Raw genomic sequence first — 20,085 nt, 5'->3', positions numbered from 1 at the left:
TTTCCTTGAGTGGCCCAGTCAGAGCCCTACCTAAATCTAATTGAAAATTTGTGGCGTGACTTGAAGATTGCTGTCCATCAACGCTCCCCAAGGAACTTGACAGAGCTTGAACAGTTTTGTAAGGAAGAATGGTCAAATATTGCCAAATCTAGGTGTGCAAAATTGGTAGAGACCTATACCAACAGATTAACAGCTGTAATTGCTGCCAAAGGTGCTTCCATCAGGTATTAACTCAGGGGGGGTGAAGACTTATCCAATCCAATTTGTATTTTTAAGATGTCATTTTTTTTTTCTCAGTGAAACCTTTTTTTCCCCTTCACAATGTGGAGTATGGTGTGTAGATAAGTGGAAAAAAATCCTAATTTAAATGCATGAAACTCTGAGGCACTGACACAACAAAATGTGAAAAAAGTTCAAGGGGGTGTAGACTTTCTATAGGCACTATATATATATATATACACATATACATATATATAACTTAAGGCACCTGCAGTACCTTTTCTGGCCGGAGTCCAGGAGGCGCTGGTCTTCCCATCTGGACACACGTGTAACAGGAATGGCTGAACGGTGATGTCAGCCAGAAGCGGGAAGAAAAAGAAACAGGCAGTGCTGCAGGGCAAAAGATGCTGCGGCGCTGTTTATTTGAATAATAAAACAAAAATAAATATTTAAACACAAAACACTGCTCATGGAGCAAAAATAAAACCAGTGTACAAAAGGAAAATAACAAACACAAAATACTGTGATCAGGCTGGGCAGTAGCCTTCATTGATCATACTTATTCTTTTTTTATTTTTACATGCCTCTCTCGCTCGCTCCTCCGAACACTTACCCCGAGTGCAGAGAGCTGCAGGCTTTTATGCAGATGACCATCTCTGGATTAGCAACAAATTAATCACTTAATTTGGGAGATGGCCACCTTCTGCACAAGTTTATTAATGTGGATGGGGCTTCCCACCCACACTGCAACACAACACAAAAAAACCACACGGCTAATAAATACAATAAATAAATCATCATACAAAACATGCACAGGGGCGGGGACACCCCGTTCTTAAATAAATACTAAATGAAAACAATAACGTGGCAGACGGCACCTCGCTTGTCCTCCACATATAAAAACAATCACATTTTATGGCTGGGCTTTGTCCTGCCCCCTTTTCATGTACACAGCTCCTGGCCCTGTTACAATCATGTTTTAAAGATGTATTGCCTGTCCATGGTACAGGTGCCATTTTTATGCAGTTCTTTTTTGGTATTTAGAACAGTTAAGTTGTCTGAGCAGTTGGTTGGAATATGTAAGTTATATAACACCATTCAAGGTCAACAGATATCCACATTGTACAACAGATTAACATGTCAAACCACTCACTATTGGGACCAAGTGCCCAAGAACCTTACAAAGTGCTGATGTTACACTAGTTTGTATTGCTACATTATTATTTTTAGGAGTCCTGGTATTTTAAGTTACCATATTACAGAGGTAGCCAAACTGACCCTACGAGCCACATACGAGAATTTCCATATGGGCGAGAGCTGCAGTACATGCACTGTAAAACAGGAAATGTTTGTGAGAACAAGACATTTTAAATACTAGCATTGTTGTGCAGTACAGTAACCATTTCAGTCATCAAAAACACCACATAAAAAGACAAAAAGATTATTTTTGACAAGCTGTTCCCTTGAAGATCTGAATGCTGGGTTAAAAAAAAAAAACCTGTCTGACTGCTGTGTGTATTAAATACTTTTGAGAGTTTTACTGTATTTTGAAAGGGATTACAGTACCTGCTCATGATGAGACGTAAGATATGTAAATGTAATATACATTCTAGACCTGCTTTTAAACATGCATTCTCTAATCTAGCGTCAACACTCCAATTTTATAAAAAGATTCATTCATCTGAATAAGGATGTTTAACATGAGCGATACACAATGCTTGCTTGAGTCGTTAAATTAGCTACTTTACTGAACATCGAAAGGAGCATCTGCCTATGAAATCTTGTTGTGATTTGTTTATTAATGACATTTGAGGTTGCTCACTATAGTGCAGATGAAACAGGTTTGCCGCTGTTTTCACTGAAAGCAAACTCATTCTCCCAGTCTGGTTTTAAGCCTCATACATTCGTTTATTACTCATGGATTGTTCAGTGATCGAAATACACATGCACCAGTGAGTGGTGTCGAAAGTCAACAAGTGACGAAGTAACCTTGCAGTGAACATGCAGGCTCAAAGAAAGAGAGAGAAGAAAGAATAATTAACATGATTGAATACAGAGGACAAAAATAATAAATGTGGAAGCAAATTTTTCTTGAGCGCTGGCATTTTGTACTGCCATACTACTATACCAAGGCCGTAAACTGACAATGAAAATATTTTGCAAAACTAGCAAATGCAACTGATTCATCACATAAACTCCAGCTATCGCTGTGGAAACTGGGATATGTATTTCTTCGTCGAGTTTAATTAGAAAGAACATCTTTCCCAGGTTTGATAAAATATAAAATATTAGTGATTATTAGCTTGATCACTACAGGTTCCGTATTAAATAACACTATCCTGTTGTCATTGATTAATACTCAATAATTGTGAAAACAAACAATTTTAGCAAAACACATGTTTCTCTAGTAGTATGTTATCGAGTACTGAAGTGTTACATTTTTAGAGTCCAGGTGAACTATTAAAAACAGTGTCATCAGCAACACTAACTTGCTGAAATGAACAATCAACAATTTCTATATAATTTCATCCCCTTTAGCATTAGTTATTTCTGAATAACTAATGCTAAAGGTGTTAGTATAATAGCTGGTGAGGTTTAACAGTAATTAAAACTAGGAAATGGACAGCTAAGGGGATGTAGGGGGGGGGGCTGTTGCAATAAAACGCTTCAGTTTCTGTCACTGTCTGAGGCTAAAGTCAGGGGCTACAGGCAGTATGAGGCTGTCGGTCACATTTCCTATGCTGGATCCCAGTGAATGGCCCTGTCCACTTAGGTTACTCTGTGTTGTGTAGATGGATTGTAAGAAGAAATGTCTGGACTCATTAATTCTCCTTTGAAGACTTGCAGCAATTTATGTTCCTTCCCTGCAAATAAGCAAGTAAGCTTTCGTTAACAGGCTCACGGGTCTGCATGTTGGTCTCTGTGCTTGCTGGAAGGGACAGGTTACCAGCTGGAGACTACCAGCAATACACTAAACACCCTGTACAAATAACACATCAAATCAAAATACCTTTGTTACATATACACAAATTATTCTTGTATTATGACTTTTAAAATATATCCATCAAGCAATGGGACAAATTGTCAGGGACCCTGCCAGCTGAGTGCTTGAGTATGTCTGTTAGTTTAGTACTAGCAACAACACCTTTCACCAACCAACCATTTCTAAAATAAAAACAGCCCTTGTGCTGCCAGCTTAGTGCTGAAACTGCCAGTGCTTTTTCATTGTACACAAATTGCATTTTTGGTTAGGTTTTATGAAAGTGTCGGTCTCAGTTTGGGAAAATCATAACCATTGCAACCCTAGAGTCCATTGACAGTCTTTGTGCACAGCTTTAGATTTCTGATGTTATGCTGCCATCTGCTGCTTTTACATTTGCACACCACTTCAAACAAAATATCTAAGAAATGGTGTATAATGTGCTGCTGCAGTGAAAATTAAAATGAATCTTCTTTGAGACTAATAGTGGTCTTATTAAGTTATTAATACAATAACACTTACTGGAATGTGTTACAGTGCTATGACGTCCATACAATTTCAAGTCTTAGAATTGTGTATATTGTTTCATGGATTTACAGTATTTTTTTTTTTTTTATTCAGTGCAGCAAAGCTAAGTGTCCCCAATGACTTCATAATCACACCTTAAATAAAATGAAAATTGCAACAGGGTTGAAACGGCCAACAAGCAATATGTTAAGCTTTTAAATTTCAATTAACATTTCATAGTGGGAACCATCTGGAAATTATTCAATGTAGTAAGTTTGATATGGAATGATATTTGTATTGTCTACTTACTGAAAGACTGTATGGTAGTGTTAAAACCAGAGGGACTTGCATAACACGTTTTATTTTCTTGGCTTGAAAAACTCGAAATGTCAAAGGGAAAGTCTTAATTTAAAAAAAAACAACAAAAAAACAGAAACAAAAAAAAAAAAAGTATAAACACAGTACAATCTGCAATTCAGAGATCTTCCAGTACACTTTTCTTCATGTGGATCTTTCACAAAGACGGCTACAGTGGGTGACGTCAGACCAGAACCAGGAACCAACAAATAAACAATAGAGAGGTTGAGTTTGGTGAAGCTGAGCAGCATTTAATAGTGAACAGACAGAAAATAAAAGGTTGTAAAGACAAACAAAACACAGGACACGGCACTTTTGCCAAAATAAAACGACAAACAAAACGGACAACACAGACAAACACGGTGAGCTGATATTTTAACTATTATTTTGATTATTACCTCAGTCTCCAATCCCGTTCTCCACTCACCGAACACACAACCTAGAGTGAGTGAAAACATGCTGCTTTTATGCAGCTGAACCAAGACTCGATTACAATCAATCATTCAATTGGAGTTACAACTGCACGTGAATTAATAAAGTGCAATTCCCTGTGCTCGCATATTATTACATTTTACCTGCATGTGAAGTGCTGTGCAATCCTTGTGCCTAAAAACAAATACACATTTTAAACAACTTGTGTTCCACAGACCTATTTATATCCTGTGTACCAATAACAACACACCAACATTAAAATACAACATGCACCATTTAACACTGAAACACACAGGGGCGGACAACATTGCCACAGGATCTGATTACCACAGTGCTGAAAATACAACCCCAGCTTTGTTCATGTTTAGATGGGCAAAATCCAATTTAACAAAATTAAATGAAAACCATCAGGGCATATATTAAACTGTTTTTATTTTAAACTGTGAAAGATGTGTTTGAAGTTTCCATCTGTCTGCTCTTATTGGAACTGGATACATGCTTTACTTTTTGGTGACATGTTATACCTCCCTTATAAAAGTTTCCAATAGTAAAGTGAAATAAAGCATGGTAAAACATAAGCAAACATTTCAAAGCTGAAACTGAGGTTTGGTAAAGCAAATTAACTATGTTAAATACATACTGTATTATAACCTTGTCAAAATCATGGGAAAACTGCAAAATGACAAACTTTCTTCAGTGTCGTATTTTTTTTCAAGGTCTTTTGACCTGGGGTGTAAAATTCTAATCAGTTTTTCTTTTCTGTCATTAACCAACCAGCTGCTAATTCCGATAAATGTGAATGTTTGCAGTAAAATGAGTTTCTTTCAAAACTGCAGGTTAGTCCTCCATAACAATATAAAGTGTATTATATGATTTGTGAAATATTTAATGAGCTTTAAAGCCAATATGTCACCTATTTCATACTACTATCTGAGTTTATACAGTATAATTGTAAATCTCGAAAAACTGCTCACTTCTAAATCTTTTGTAGTCATCTTTGTATTACTTTAGTAGAAATAGATGTTAATTTGGATTCATATGTTGTTTTTTTTCTGACTTTATGTGAACAAAAAGACACACATTTGCCCATTTTCCCATTGGAAATAGTGATATTTTGAAATATCACTGTCCTGGTCACAAAAGCAAAGTTTGTGGGGAATAATAGCCATTTTCTATACTTTTGAGGCATAAGCAATTAGGATATAACACTTACTACCCAGGAACAAAAATTGTGTTACATAGTGTAATTAATTCATTAATTTGTCAATTCATTAATATGAAAGACTAATTTCCAATCAACCAGACAAACTTCCAACAAGATTTACAATTATACTGTAAATACAGTATAATCGTAAATCTCGAAAAACTACTCACTTCTAAATCTTTTGTAGTCATCTTTATATTACTTTAGTATAAATACATGTTAATTTGGATTCATGTTGTTTTTTTTCTGACTTTATGTGAACAAAAAGACACACATTTGCCCGTTTTCCCATTGGAAATAGTGATATTTTGAAATATGACAGTGATATATGGTGAGATATGGTCACAAAAGCAAAGTTTATGGGGAATAATAGCCATTTTCTATACTTTTGAGGCATAAGCAAAATAACACTTACTACCCAGGAACAAAAATGGTGTTACATCGTGTAGTTTATTAATTGAACTGTGCTTCGGCAAAAATAAGTTCTGCCGTGTATTGTACTATAATTGCAGGGTAAAAAAATCTTAACAACCAATCAGTATGCAGCATCCAAACATTCTGTTTTATAATGAGTATAGCTGGAGATTCGTAGCTCTGCTGGTTTTTCCCATCTCGGTAAATTCATATTAATGAAACGTAAACGAACCGTTTTTTAAAACTCCAATTTTAAAATAACTTTGCTCAAAGAAATAGGCCCACCCATTGCATTAAAACAAAGAAAGGTAAGTCTAAGGTTATTCTTAGTATTATAGTGTTTTTTTACGCGCTTAATTTTCATTCAGCTATACTGTTTATTGTGTGGTCCACCGAGATCGAAAAAAAAAAAATGCAGGTGGTCAGCGAACTGAATTTATCATTTTTTTCTTATTTTTTTCAGAGATCTCAGTCTGCTTTCTCTCTCACCGGTGACAAACCTCCAGAACAGCCACTGGATTCCAACTGGAAGTCTACTATTTCTGAAGCAATATGGAGCAGGCAAGAGGGATATCCCAGCTTGAAAAATGATCCCAAGCAATTTTGTCTTCCAAGCTGGAGAAGCATGGATAGGCTGGATAATTCTAGTAAGATCCTCGCTTTACTGCTGTCAGTTTTCAGCAAGACATCAGCTGATTTGAAAGATAAGGAATGCAACCTAGTAAAGTAAATGATTGTCTTTGATTTATTTAAGTTAATTACCTAATTATCATTCTTCCTTGAAAAAATACAACAGTAAATATCAATAGGAACAGTAATGAAAAAGAAAGAGAAACTATAATAATTTAACTGATTAGCCTTGTCAGATAATCAAGCAAAACTGAAGTTTTGTCTTTGTTAATCTATAATATCTCTACCAATTGTAGTTGCAGTAGTCTTCTCCTTTTGCCTAGTATTCAGTGAAGTTAACTTAGCAAAAATAAAGGTGGGTTACTTCTTTAATTCTATTAATAGTTTTAATATATTTTTCTCTAGCTCCATCTTCTGTTTTGCAAAGTTCTGATGGGAACTGGATAGCCCTGCAAAGCACATTTCAGCCCTGCCCAAGTTTGGTGACCAAACCCAAAAGCCAGATGTTCACACCTCTTGAAAATAAGTCTGACATTATCTCTGCCTATGATGACTTGGGCTCAGATACTGAAGATGAATATGATTTAAACAAGATAAGGCGGCTGCCACAAAGGCTCTCAGGTGAAACCTACTTCACCTCCTCATCCTCTGGGCAGTACACCAACACAGAGACCTTGTTCTCTGATTCGGAAACTTCCTCTGTGCATTCTGTGAAAGACTGCCTGCCACACATCGGCAAGCAGCAGATACTGAAGAGGAAAGGCCCAGACCATGGCGAGGCACTTGATATCAACTTTAACCCACAAGCAAGTGGTTTGGGTACTGTGGACAGTAGCGAGGCAGAGGAGCCCAACAGGGATTCTGTTAGGAGGTCTCGGCTCAGGAGGAAAAGCAAACCTTTGTCCAGAGAGCACGCCCACGACAGACAGAGCTATCAAGCACAATCTACAGCTGCCTACCAGGTAACCCTTGGTTTCTTACTGGAAGATGCATGACAGAAGTAGGTATTTCTTGTTAATAATCATTTGGACACACTTGCTGGTTTGCAGTGAATGGGATATCTGAACCTTTTTAACATCGCTCAGACAGCTTGCTTACTAAAAATCTTCGTATGTCTGAATAATTGTCTGATGATAGGAGCAGTGGTAGCACAAGAATAATATCCATGTTGTAGCAATGACAGAAAATACAGGAAGAACAAACTACAAACCTTAACTCATTGTTTCTGTAACATGTCTTACATAATGGTAATCTACCACAAGGTGGCAGTAGGTGACTAATAAGTACAAGTAGTGTCTGGATTGCATTGTTGAAGAAAAATATTTCCTCTGGTAACTGACAAAGTGCACTTTGAAAGCTACCTGTAAATTATGCACAGTATATCTCAAGACTTGTGCTGTTCCTTTAATGTATAGCTTTGTTTTTCAATTGTTTTTAACCTAAAAGCACTGACATTTAAGTTTACTGTTGTTACATAACTATTGAACTGTATTTAATCCATCAAAAAAGTCACAAAACTTCATTAAATGGCATCACATCAGCTACCTTTGATTATTGGAATTGGCAATAAAAACCTTTGTTTTTTTTTAAAAAATGCATCTGATTAGCCTGACAATTTTCTTACATAATTTTGTGATCAATTTAACCCGTGTTTTTCTACACAATTTAAAATGCCCAGTTTGTTGCCTCACATACTTATTGGTAAGGAGAAGTGAAGATGAACAGGCAATCTGCAATCTTACTGCAAACCCAATAGCTATTTTCACTTACCAAATTTAGCAACAGATGTTACCAAGCTACTGAAACCCGGTGGCAAGAGTCTCCCTGGACTCGTTGGGCACCTGGCCAGTAGTGATTGCTGCAGCAATATATATGTATACTTCTAGTACATTTTAACCACTGCTAATCTCTTCATATATTTAATGTACTTAACGTTTACAAACTCCTGGAAGATGAGGTGTTGTTTTTTCTATTTTATTTGTTGCTGTGCTTTGTCTGTGCACTTGATGTCTTATACTCTCTTGTACCAATGTTGGTGTCTTGTAATCTCTTGTAGCTGTATATCTTATTAGCAGGGTGTGAGTTTCAAGTACATGAGTTGTGAATATGATTATTGGAAGGACCCAGAAAAGATTTGGGTGCATACCAAGCAATACTGGAAAACAGTTACACAAATAAATAATTGTTGAAGAATGATGTGACCACAGGCTAGGTATGAAAAGGCTTATTTAGAATTCTTTGGTAGACCAAAGGAAAGAAAAAGAAGACTGCTGCACTCTGTTGTCTCTGAAATTGGCAATTATGCGCATTAATGCCTTTGTCGTATTGCATGCTGATGTTGAAGTTTATAAAGCATTAGTATTAAACTGACTAATTATTGTATTGAGTAATCATTCTGGGTCAATCAACTAGGTAAGACTCACACCAGAGAGCCATTCAACAAAATTCTATCAGAGGCCCCATACAACTTACATTATGCCCTTGGTGACACGTTCTTCACACAGCAAACCACACTGTAGAGTAGGTCTAGTTACCAGTCTAACTGAAAACAGATCTGCATGTATGTAAAATAACTTCTCTTATCTATTTGCCAAGCAGATCTATGATGATTCACTGGGAGCAGGTGCTGTTAACAGAGGTTTCCTTCCACAAAGAGAAGCAGATGCCTTGGAGATGAAACTGAAGTCAAAGTTATCTGAGCTGACTGCTAATGTGAGCGATAATGAATCTTCTTCAGGAGAAGAGAGGGAGCAGGAGGACATCAGACTGACTCAGGTACCACTGGAGAGCTCCTGTTATGAAGAGAGACAAAGCGTTCAGGAGGATACCAGGAAGGTAGAGAAACCACCTGAATCTAAATCTAATGTTTATGTTATCGATATACTTAGGGAGCCTTTTCAAATCTAGGACAACAAATTTTGAGGAAATGTACTTTTTGTTTTTCATTTTGAAAGGTATACGCTGCTTTCTATTTATATTTATTTATATTTATGACCTTAATGTTCTGTTTTACTGTTAAGGGATTTGACATGATCTAAATAAAGTAAGAACAACCCCTCTTAGTGCTTGACAAGGTTTATATAGTTAAATAATTGAAAGTTTATACACTATAAATGATTGATATTTACAATAATTGGTTAGCGATACATCTTGAAGGGTTGTCCCAAGCTGTGGTTACAGTAAGCCGGAGCAGCCTTCTTCCTGACTCTCCTACTCAAACCTGTCCCGTCAGGTGACAAATCAACCCTTTTCCCAGGGCTCACCCACATGTGGGCCACTCACTTAAAGTACAGCACAAACTGTGCATCCACTTTGGACTGACTTCAGACATTGTAGCAAGGACTGTGGTTATTTATTTTTTAATTTTTTAGCTTAAATAGATAAACAGGTGTTGATGCTGCCTCATTTTATCAACATGGCTTCCACAAGGGATTACAGTTTTGTTCAATGACTTTCAGCACCCCCACTATAAAAAAAAATGTTCCAGCTCCACTGCCCTATCCATTCACATAAGCCACAGTTTTATGCCACCACCAATCTGTTTTGTACAGCACTGGCTTGCCTTTACCTTAAAAGACTGAGAGTATGTATCTAATGTAGCTGAAATGAAGTAAGACCATCCTGAAAGCTGTGTTTTCTGAAGTGTAGCACTAAAAGTTTTTTTCTTTATGAATCGCTTGCATAAAAAAAAAAAAAAGACATTTGCTTGTTTACCATTTGCTTCCATCCAAGTTTCGTTTTGAAAATAGAACTTGACATTTACACAGAACTAATAGTCTACACTCCTGCTTTTACTTGCATGCCAAACTAAGTAACATCTCCCACTGTGATGTACTTCAGGTAAAAGGAATACTATTATTTTGATGTTGAGTGGTTTTTTTTTTCTCTCTGTACACTCAGCTTCATTTTAACTTTACATGCATTTCCTTTTCAATCTTTCTCTTGGTATTATGCTGCACAGGATGGAGAAAATGCCTTCGGACTTACACACAAGCTACAGTTCTTATCATCAGTATTACAACAGGTGAGGTTTTTCATAATGATTGAAATTTTGATTATTTTTACATGCCTCTGCTGAGCAGCTAAAAAAAACTGGATCTAACGAACAAAGCAGACAGATTTGTATTCAAATGCCACCTCAAATCACTGCCAGTTACTCGTGTCTTAAAGGGTACCTGTAGTGGTAGTGAACATAGAATCAGTTCAATAGAAAACATGTGGCTGAAAAATTTTGACTCGATTTAAAGCCCCTGCTCTGCCAATTTACGATGTAAAAGCATTACGACAATATTAAGCTTCTATGCATTGGGTCTCTCACACAGGATATAATGTCAGGTCGTTGATTTTTCTATTTCTGAACGCTGCTAGGCCCAGATATTTGAAGAAATGTGCAATCCCCTCGCAAAATTTGTGCCTCACAAAAATTTTTGCTTTTGCACAAAAATGTATATTTTCCAACACGGCACAAAACAGTTACACGAAGCTGGAAAATAGCAGTTGTTTGCTCAATTTGCAAATCTGTTTGTGCCTCGCAAAACCACCTGCGCATTCAATACCAGTATAGCAGAAATGCACAAGAGCTACGCGTAAATGCGCAAAATTGGAATACTACACAACAATGGACTGTTAACAATACCCTGCCAAACAGCTATCATAGGTATATATATATATATATATATATATATATATATATATATATATATATATATATAATATATATATATATATATATAGGAAGGAATCCAAGTCAACACACATGTTGTCTACACTCAAATGTAACCTGCACATGGAATGCAGAATCAAAGCTCAACACACATTGGTAGCATTGGCACCCCCAAAGTTGCATGCCTACCCCCACAAATATATAAACAAGCTACTAAATGGTGAAATGAAACAATGAACCACATGATTAGCTATTCAACATATAACTTAAATAAAAATATATTGTAGCGACTTGCTAACTGGATAAGTGTCAACATGAAGGAGACAAAATATCTCTGTAGCATCAAACTCCACTCTTTATTTTACAGAAACGCACCTGTCACCTGGTGTTCTGAGTAGCTCTGATATCTATATAAACTTGCTTGACAAGCCTGAGGGGCAATTAATTCAACTTAAATAAAACGGGCTGGACGGGCAACGGAATAAGAAAGGCGCACCTTTCGTACATCAACTTTGCAAACATACCAATACAGTAATCAGTAGCCTAGCCTACTACTGTATAAACAGTGTCTTTGATATTGAAATCTATGTGAATGTAAGGTAAGGAGGAGAAAACTGTTGCTTGATCAATCTGGGGTTGATATACTGGTGTATGCATCTATTAAAGTAAAGCGTTCCTGCATTATACAGGTAGTTGTTTAGTATTCTGTCCAAAAGAACAATCATGATTGTAGCTGCCCTGTTTACTTTTTAAACATGTATTACAACTAGTGATGCTGCTATCATAATCGTTCTTTTGAATATAATCATTATATAGATATGGACGGAACCTTGTATGATCGCTGGGTGTTTTCCATTACTGTAGTTCCTCAGAAAGTGCCTACATTTCACTTCAAGGACTGGGTGAGTGAGTGCTGGAGTGATGTGCACGGAGTTAAGGCTTGCTTTTTAAAAGCATTATTTTGTGCCTCGCAAAACTGGTTTTGTGCTTGGTGCATACTTTTGAACATGGCAGGATCTCGCAAATTGTCGTCCACTCCTGCCAAATTGCGCTATGCATACATTATATTTGTGCACAGCGCAAAACAGATTGTGGCACGCAAAAAGAAGTTTTGAATATGGCACATTTTGTGCATTCGTGCATAATGGCCATTTGCGACATGCATAACCCTTTGCGTGGTGTGCAAAACTTTTGAATATCTGGGTCCTGTCTATAGCTGTAGCCAGTGGCGACTGGTCATTAAGAGCTGAAAGGGCTAAGCCCCTCCAGGGACACATTACTCCAACGCGTTAACTTACAGTGCTAATGTTCATGGTTAGTTTCATGGTTATATTCATGCGAGTTGGTATGTGTTCATCACTTCATCAGTCGGGACACGCAGGGACTCCCTACAGTTCACATGAAGCCCAGATTGGATTTCTGATATTGTTTTTAGAGTGATGTAAATTAGGCCTCTGTCTCATGAGTTTATTCCTGGTTAAAGGATGAATAAATAAAGTATTTATTCCTAATTAAGATCATTTAGAAATTATTACCTGTAAACTGATTTGGTAATGGATATCCCACTTTACCTTGTATTAACAATGTCTCTCTTTTTTTTTTGTTTTGTTATAGGGCTCTATTTTCCAAGGTTGAGTTGATTTTCTAATTTTTAAGTCAACTTGTTACATTTTCTATAGGACATGAACATAAATCAAGTTTGTATAAATACATGTGATTTTTTTTTTTTTTTTTTTTTTTTTTTTTTTTTTTTTTTTTTTTAAAAAGAGTGCAGCAACTGCTAACTTTCTTGAATTTTACAGTTGTCTAAAGTAATCATTTAACTTACATATTTACTTAAGTGTCATTAGAGAATTCTCATTTTACATTTGTATGTCCAGTATTGTCTTCATCCTGTCACATGTTTTAAGTTTTTTGGAATCACTCGTTTGACCAACCAAGTATAGACCCCTAACTTTGGAAAACACTATGAACAACTAAAAAGAGAACAAAAATAAAAATACAATATGCCGGCTCAGTCGTTTAAAAAATTTCGGTCTACCCTCAGAACGATATTCAATAATTTTGGACAATCAAAATACAATATTAAGAACAAATACTATGAGCAAGGATGGATCTATCATGGGTGAAGAACATAAATGAAATGTACACCATTCTGACAACACCACTTGCAGCTGGAGCAATAGGAACAAATGAAACTGAATAAACAAGCTTCAGAGGTGGTTTTGGTTTAATACCAATTCACATGACATTCTCTGTTTCATCCAACAGTCTCAATGAAGACAGATCAGCATCAGTTTCTGGGGCCGTATTCACAAAGCTGACTTAAGTCTAAGACCAAAAAACGGCTTAAGTCGCTTTTGCTGACTTTGTTATGACCAAATCTTAAGTCCGTTTCACAAAACGATTTTCTGGGGGAGGGGGGGGGGGGGGGGGGGGGGGGGGGGAGGGGGGGGGGGTCTAGGGTCTTAAATATCATTTCTGTTCTCACAGACCATCTTCACTGTCTTCCACTCGAGAGTAAGTGTTGCCTGAGGGACAGATTGATAATTTAGCTTTTTCACTGGGACTTAAAACAAAAAATCATTGTAATGTAAATAACAATAATGTCAAATGTTATTAAAGTTTACATTACAGAAAAATAATAGTCTTTTAGCATCAAAAATATATGTTTTATAATTTATAGAATCTGACTGTTGAATTATTTACAAAAATGTCACCAATTCCATTCCATTGATTAAGTAAAAAAAAAAAAAAAAAAAAAATCTATATATATATATATATATATATATATATATATTATATATATATATATATATATACACACACACACACACACAGCTCTGTAAAAAATTAAGAGACCACTGCAAAATTATCAGTTTCTCTTGTTTTACTATTTCTAGGTATGTGTTTGGGTAAAATGAACATTTTTGTTTTATTCTATAAACTACTGACAACATTTCTTCCAAATTCAAAATAAAAATATTGCCATTTAGAGCATTTATTTGCAGAAAATGACAACTGGTCAAAATAACAAAAAAGAAAATAAGTTCAGATTCATTTTTAAACAACACAATACTAATGTTTTAACTTAGGAAGAGTTCAGAAATCAATATTTGGTGGAATAACCCTGATTTTCAATCACAGCTTTCAAGCGTCTTGGCATGCTCTCCACCAGTCTTTCACATTGATGTTGGGTGACTTTATGCCACTCCTGGCGCAAAAATTCAAGCAGCTTGGCTTTGTTTGATGACTTGTGACCATCCATCTTCCTCTTGATCACATTCCAGAGGTTTTCAATGGTGTTCAGGTCTGGAGATTGGGCTGGCCATGACAGGGCCTTGATCTGGTGGTCCTCCATCCACACCTTGATTGACCTAGCTGTGTGGCATGGAGCATTGTCCTGCTGGAAAAACACAATCCTCAGAGTTGGGGAACATTGTCAGAGCAGAAGGAAGCAAGTTTTCTTCCAGGACAACCTTGTACTTGGCTTGATTCATGCGCCCTTCACAAAGACAAATCTGCCCGATTCCAGCATTGCTGAAGCACCCCCAGATGACTCCAATTTTTAGCTTTGCCCAACACCTGGTCGTCTAATGGTTAGACGGAGACCAGGAGAGGCCTACAAGCCACAGTGTCTTGCACCCACTGTGAAATGTGGTGGAGGATCGGTGATGATCTGGGGGTGCTTCAGCAAGGCTGGAATCGGGCAGCTTTGGCATGAATCAAGCCAAGTACAAGGTTGTCCTGGAAAAAAAACTTGCTTCCTTCTGCTCTGACAATGTTCCCCAACTCTGAGGATTTGTTTTTCCAGCAGGACAATGCTCCATGCCACACAGCTAGGTCAATCAAGGTGTGGATGGAGGACCACCAGATCAAGACCCTGTCATGGCCAGCCCAATCTCCAGACCTGAACACCATTGAAAACCTCTGGAATGTGATCAAGAGGAAGATGGATGGTCAAAAGCCATCAAACAAAGCCAAGCTGCTTGAATTTTTGCGCCAGGAGTGGCATAAAGTCACCCAACATTAATGTGAAAGACTGGTGGAGAAAATGCCAAGACGCATGAAAGCTGTGCTTGAAAATCAGGGTTATTCCACCAAATACTGATTTCTGAACTCTTCCTAAGTTAAAATATTAGTATTGTGTTGTTTAAAAATGAATCTGAACTTATTTTCTTTGCATTATTCGAGGTCTGACAACACTGCATCTTTTTTGTTATTTTGACCAGTTGTCATTTTCTGCAAATATATGCTCTAAATGACAATATTTTTATTTGGAATTTGGGAGAAATGTTGTCAGTAGTTTATAGAATAAAGCAAAAATGTCCATTTTACCCAAACACATACCTATAAATAGTAAAACCAGAGAAACTGATAATTTTGCAGTGGTCTCTCAATTTTTTCCAGAGCTGTATGTGTGTATATCTATCTATCTATCTATCTATCCATCTATAATCACTTGTAATTACAGTGAAATAAAAACAATGCAGAATGTTATGTAGTTTTATGTGTATTGTATTTAGTGGAATATTTGTTAAAGTATATTTAAAAATATTTGTTTATATGTCTAACTTTCTATTTGCTTTTAGATGTGTATCCCTTTAAGAAAGACATGCTTGATTTTTAATGAGATGCAAGCACTTTTAGAAACAGGATATTGTTTCTGGTAATAATGGAGTAACCAGGCAGAGGGGAAAATGGGAAGAAACAGTAGCAGGACACACGAAAAAGGAACACAGGCTGTAGATTTGTTTTATAGCTGTGGAAAGCTCGAAATACATTTTCGCTAAAAAAAAACAAAAAAAACCCTGCTATAGATTCCAAACACAAAACTACAACGGCGCTGGTATTTGTGTGTTTCTACCTCTGAAAATGAAGTCATCATTCCTCTCAAACCGTGATTTTGGTGCTGCTTGTTATAGATTAAAGGTAGATTTACAGCCCTAAGTATAGTTTTAATGTTAATGGTATGATCTACATTGTAATAACATATTTAGTAATGTAATACAAAAATAAATAAATAAATAATCACCTGCAACAAAGCTGGAATTGCATTGCTTCGTTTAGCTGATGTAGATATATTTGTTAGGGTTTCGATCAAGTGACTGATAAAACGTTATCGGCTTCTCAATCAATTCTCATCTGGATGATCATCAAATAAATCCTATACTATCACCTGTTGAGCCATGGGAGAAAACGTTGTTTCAGTGGCAGATCTGGACTTAAGCTTTCCCTAGGGTAGTGTTGCAGGGTCTTCCTCGAGTCACGCGTGTGGGTCGCCGCTGTTCAAGCATACCGGGAGACAGAGGTTGGTGTTGAAACGCCGGCACAGGCGCGCAGGATTTATTAACAAACGGTCATTTTGTTAATAACGCACAGAGGACAAATACAGCAAACTGTACAAAAAGTGCAAAATAAAACACAATACCCCAAACTATAACTCAAAAGGTGCCGTGAAAACGGCAGGCCTTGCAGCAGCCCCGAGCAATCTCCCGCGGATGTTTTTAAACTGACGGACACTCGGTCGAGACCCGCCCACTTGTTGATTGAGGACCAGCACAGCCAATCACTTGCTGCCCTTCCCTCAACCAAGCATAGCAGGCAGCAAGACTCAATCGAGCGCCCGTCTGTAAACAATAATACAATCAAACTAATCAAGTCCCAAAACAATACACAATAAACCCATTCCCACATAAATCACACCAACACTAATTTACCACTGTGCAGGGCAATCGCACTGCCACAGGTAGTATTAAAGTTAAGACCTTACTTAAGACCAAAATTCTGTTAAGACTCGTTCCTGAATAAGACTTAAGTCCAAATTGACAACTTATGACCAGTCTTAGACTTAAGTCAGTTTTGTGAATACAGCCCCAGATGCACAACATCTCTTTGCTAGTCCTCAATTTGTACAAGGTTTTAGGTTCCAGGGCAAGCATGGAAACCTTACGTGTAGTCTGTCTTGTGGGCAGTGCTATAGGTTTTTTTTTATTGTAATACACATTGCAAACTTCACATACTGCACTCCTTGCAGTAATGGCAACTTGATATATTGCTTGTCCATTCTCTTAAAGCATCAAGGTCCAATACTTGATAGGGCTTAGCTCTCTGCTATGGCAGTGCTTGTTCCATTTGCCATTCCTGTTTCTAGGGGACGTGTATGGGGTGCCCAGGGGTTAAGTCCTGTAATGAAATGCCAATGCCAACAAGTATGGTGTGGTATTTTATCTACTCCACACTGGTGGTTAAAATGTTCAATGTCTGTGTCCCCCATAGTTTTTATACCACAGTTACCCCTTGTCTGCTTTTTAATTCAGCTTGATTAGACATCATCTTTTTCATTCACTCTCAATAAAGTAGCTCACCTCTGTTTGACACCATAACCACATTGTACTTTGTGCAGCCAAATGCAGCTGCTTTTTGCCGGCTTCTAGTTCAGTGTTAGTTCAGGAAATTTCCTTTCCTGTAGCTAAAATCAGCTTCCATGGCCCCATCTGTTCAGGAAGTAAGGCCAGTCGTTCTTAGTTTGGCAAAGGAGTTACAGTCCTTAGCCATTCTAATTCATCGCGTCTAATTCATGTGTCCGTGGTCTCAAAGTCTGTGTTTCAGTTCAGTATTATACTGAGTCCAAGTTTTTGAATATAGTACTTTGTTTGATTCCTTTAGATGAATACAAGGTTGTCTAAACACTTCAGCCTGGCATGTTACCTACCATAATCCTGTCTACTTTTCAGTTGTTCATATTAGTGCCTTTACCCATAGTGAGCAAAGCAACAGAGCCCCGTTGCTTGTATTAATAGGGCAGGTCAGATCTCGGTTCGTAACAGTCCCATAATTTATACCGTAAAATCTTTATTCAAAATCTACATTCTAATGGTGTGGCACTCAAAAGGCTACAGCAATTAAAGCTTAGTGAAGCCACCACTTGCTAGATAAATTACATACCATTTCCATTAAAAGGAAAGAAGAGGTGCTAATACTGTGGCACATGTGACAACAAAATAGAGAAGTTTCAAGATGTTGAATTTACAGAACACCCCCAAGTATTTTGTTCTCAGAATGTTGGCAACTGAGATTTAAGAAGCATTTTGTTCAGGCGACCTTCTAAATGTAGGAATGAATCAGGTCATCATATCTTTATTTAGAATAAATAACTTTGTGGTTACAAAAAGACTGGCATTTTGTAATGTCTTTGTTTCTCTTATGAGTAATACTTTATTTGAGTATTGATTGACATGCGCAATACATTAATCCACATTCATGATGTGCTCTTGACCTATTTATTTTACATCAAGAATAATAATAATAAAAGCCCTTGAAAAATAACGTTGTTAGTTCTTTTGAGAAAAATAGGCCTGAGGGTCCATGATTCACTTTTTTGTTAATACTTGAATACCGTTCCATCTGTATTTTAATTACCTCCGACTTGCTTTTAAATCTGAGATGGTTAGTTAGTGATAAATGAATAACAGATTTGGACTTGGGTAACAAGAGTTTTCAGTATGTCCAGAGTCATCAGCTTGCCCTATAACTCTGAGCTCCACATTTGCCATCTAGCATATATACAGTAAGGAACAGACTACTTTAAAAATTATATAAACAAAATTAGGTCACGCTTTATTTTAAGGGTTATGTTATTTTCAGTTAAGAAGACCGCCGAAGTGGGCAGCGCCACTCCTGGGAAGATTCACTACTGTCTCAAGCTTTCTCCATTTGGACAATATGGCTCTGACTGTAGTTTGGTGAAGGCCCAGATCCTTAGAAATGGCTTTGTAACCCTTTCCAGACTGATAGGCAACAACAACTTTTTTCTTTTGATCGTGGCATGATGTGCCTCTAGAACCTATATGCTGACAACTTTGTGTTGCTTAAACATCAGTAAAGAACGTGTTCTGTTTCAAATGTTGAAGTTGTCATGTTTTAGTGAACATTTGGGACAGTAGGGATTTCACCTAGGACTAAACATAAACAACAGATATTTTATCTAGTGGCCCCTTGATAATAAATTAGAATCCACCAATGTACTTGACTTTTACTGAACAGATTATACTGCTTCTAACCATAATTCATTGTTGAGAGGTGATAATGTTTAATATAGAGAGCTGTGCTAAAAGTGTAGGTTCTAAAAAGGAAAAATGTTAATGGCAATAAACCGGCCAGTTATTTATTGGGGCATACCTTTATATAGAGTCACCTTTTTGTATCCAGCTCTGAGTACAAACCAGTCAAGTACCTTTTTTCTGTTAATTAAAATGAAAAATAAGTCGTCCTGTTCTCAAAATGTAAAGAGCTTTTGAGTATCGACTTTTTTTTGTCTGATTGATGCATACGTGTTTTGTAATGCCCTAGAAACTGCTGACAGGAGCTGCTAGCTCGCTATCTCCATTATGAGTGTTCTTTTCTAAAGGTAGACATCCTTCTGCAGCTTGTTATTGATGATCAATGTGCTTCTCTGTCTGAGATGAAAGACTTACTTGTTTTTTGTTCATGAAGTCATTTTTCCTCCTGTGCCATAGTATACTGAGTGTACTAAACATTACGTGGGTTTGTACAGGTTGTTGGTGATTTTACCATAGCAGTAAGTTCATACTCTGCCTCAATGGCTCTTTTAATATCCACAATGTAATCTGATTAATCGAATCATGTTTCCAAATACTAGATATATTGTTCATATAT

At 36.9% G+C, this 20,085-nt stretch overlaps 1 protein-coding gene across 1 annotated transcript in view; it reads left to right on the top strand.

Moving 5' to 3' along the window:
• Positions 1-20,085, top strand: part of LOC121313937 (rab effector MyRIP-like) — a 71,803-nt gene that overhangs the window by 28,868 nt on the left and 22,850 nt on the right. Inside the window, exons 7-10 of the mRNA XM_041246712.1 lie at positions 6,577-6,760; positions 7,149-7,705; positions 9,324-9,578; positions 10,705-10,767. Of these exons, the coding sequence (XP_041102646.1) occupies positions 6,577-6,760; positions 7,149-7,705; positions 9,324-9,578; positions 10,705-10,767 (1,059 nt within the window). The remainder of the gene's footprint in view (positions 1-6,576; positions 6,761-7,148; positions 7,706-9,323; positions 9,579-10,704; positions 10,768-20,085) is intronic.

Source organism: Polyodon spathula, chromosome 4 (genome assembly GCF_017654505.1).
Source record: "Polyodon spathula isolate WHYD16114869_AA chromosome 4, ASM1765450v1, whole genome shotgun sequence".
NCBI classification, from domain to species: domain Eukaryota; kingdom Metazoa; phylum Chordata; class Actinopteri; order Acipenseriformes; family Polyodontidae; genus Polyodon; species Polyodon spathula.
Note: the sequence above shows the minus strand (reverse complement) of the source record. Positions and strands in the feature narration are given on the sequence as shown.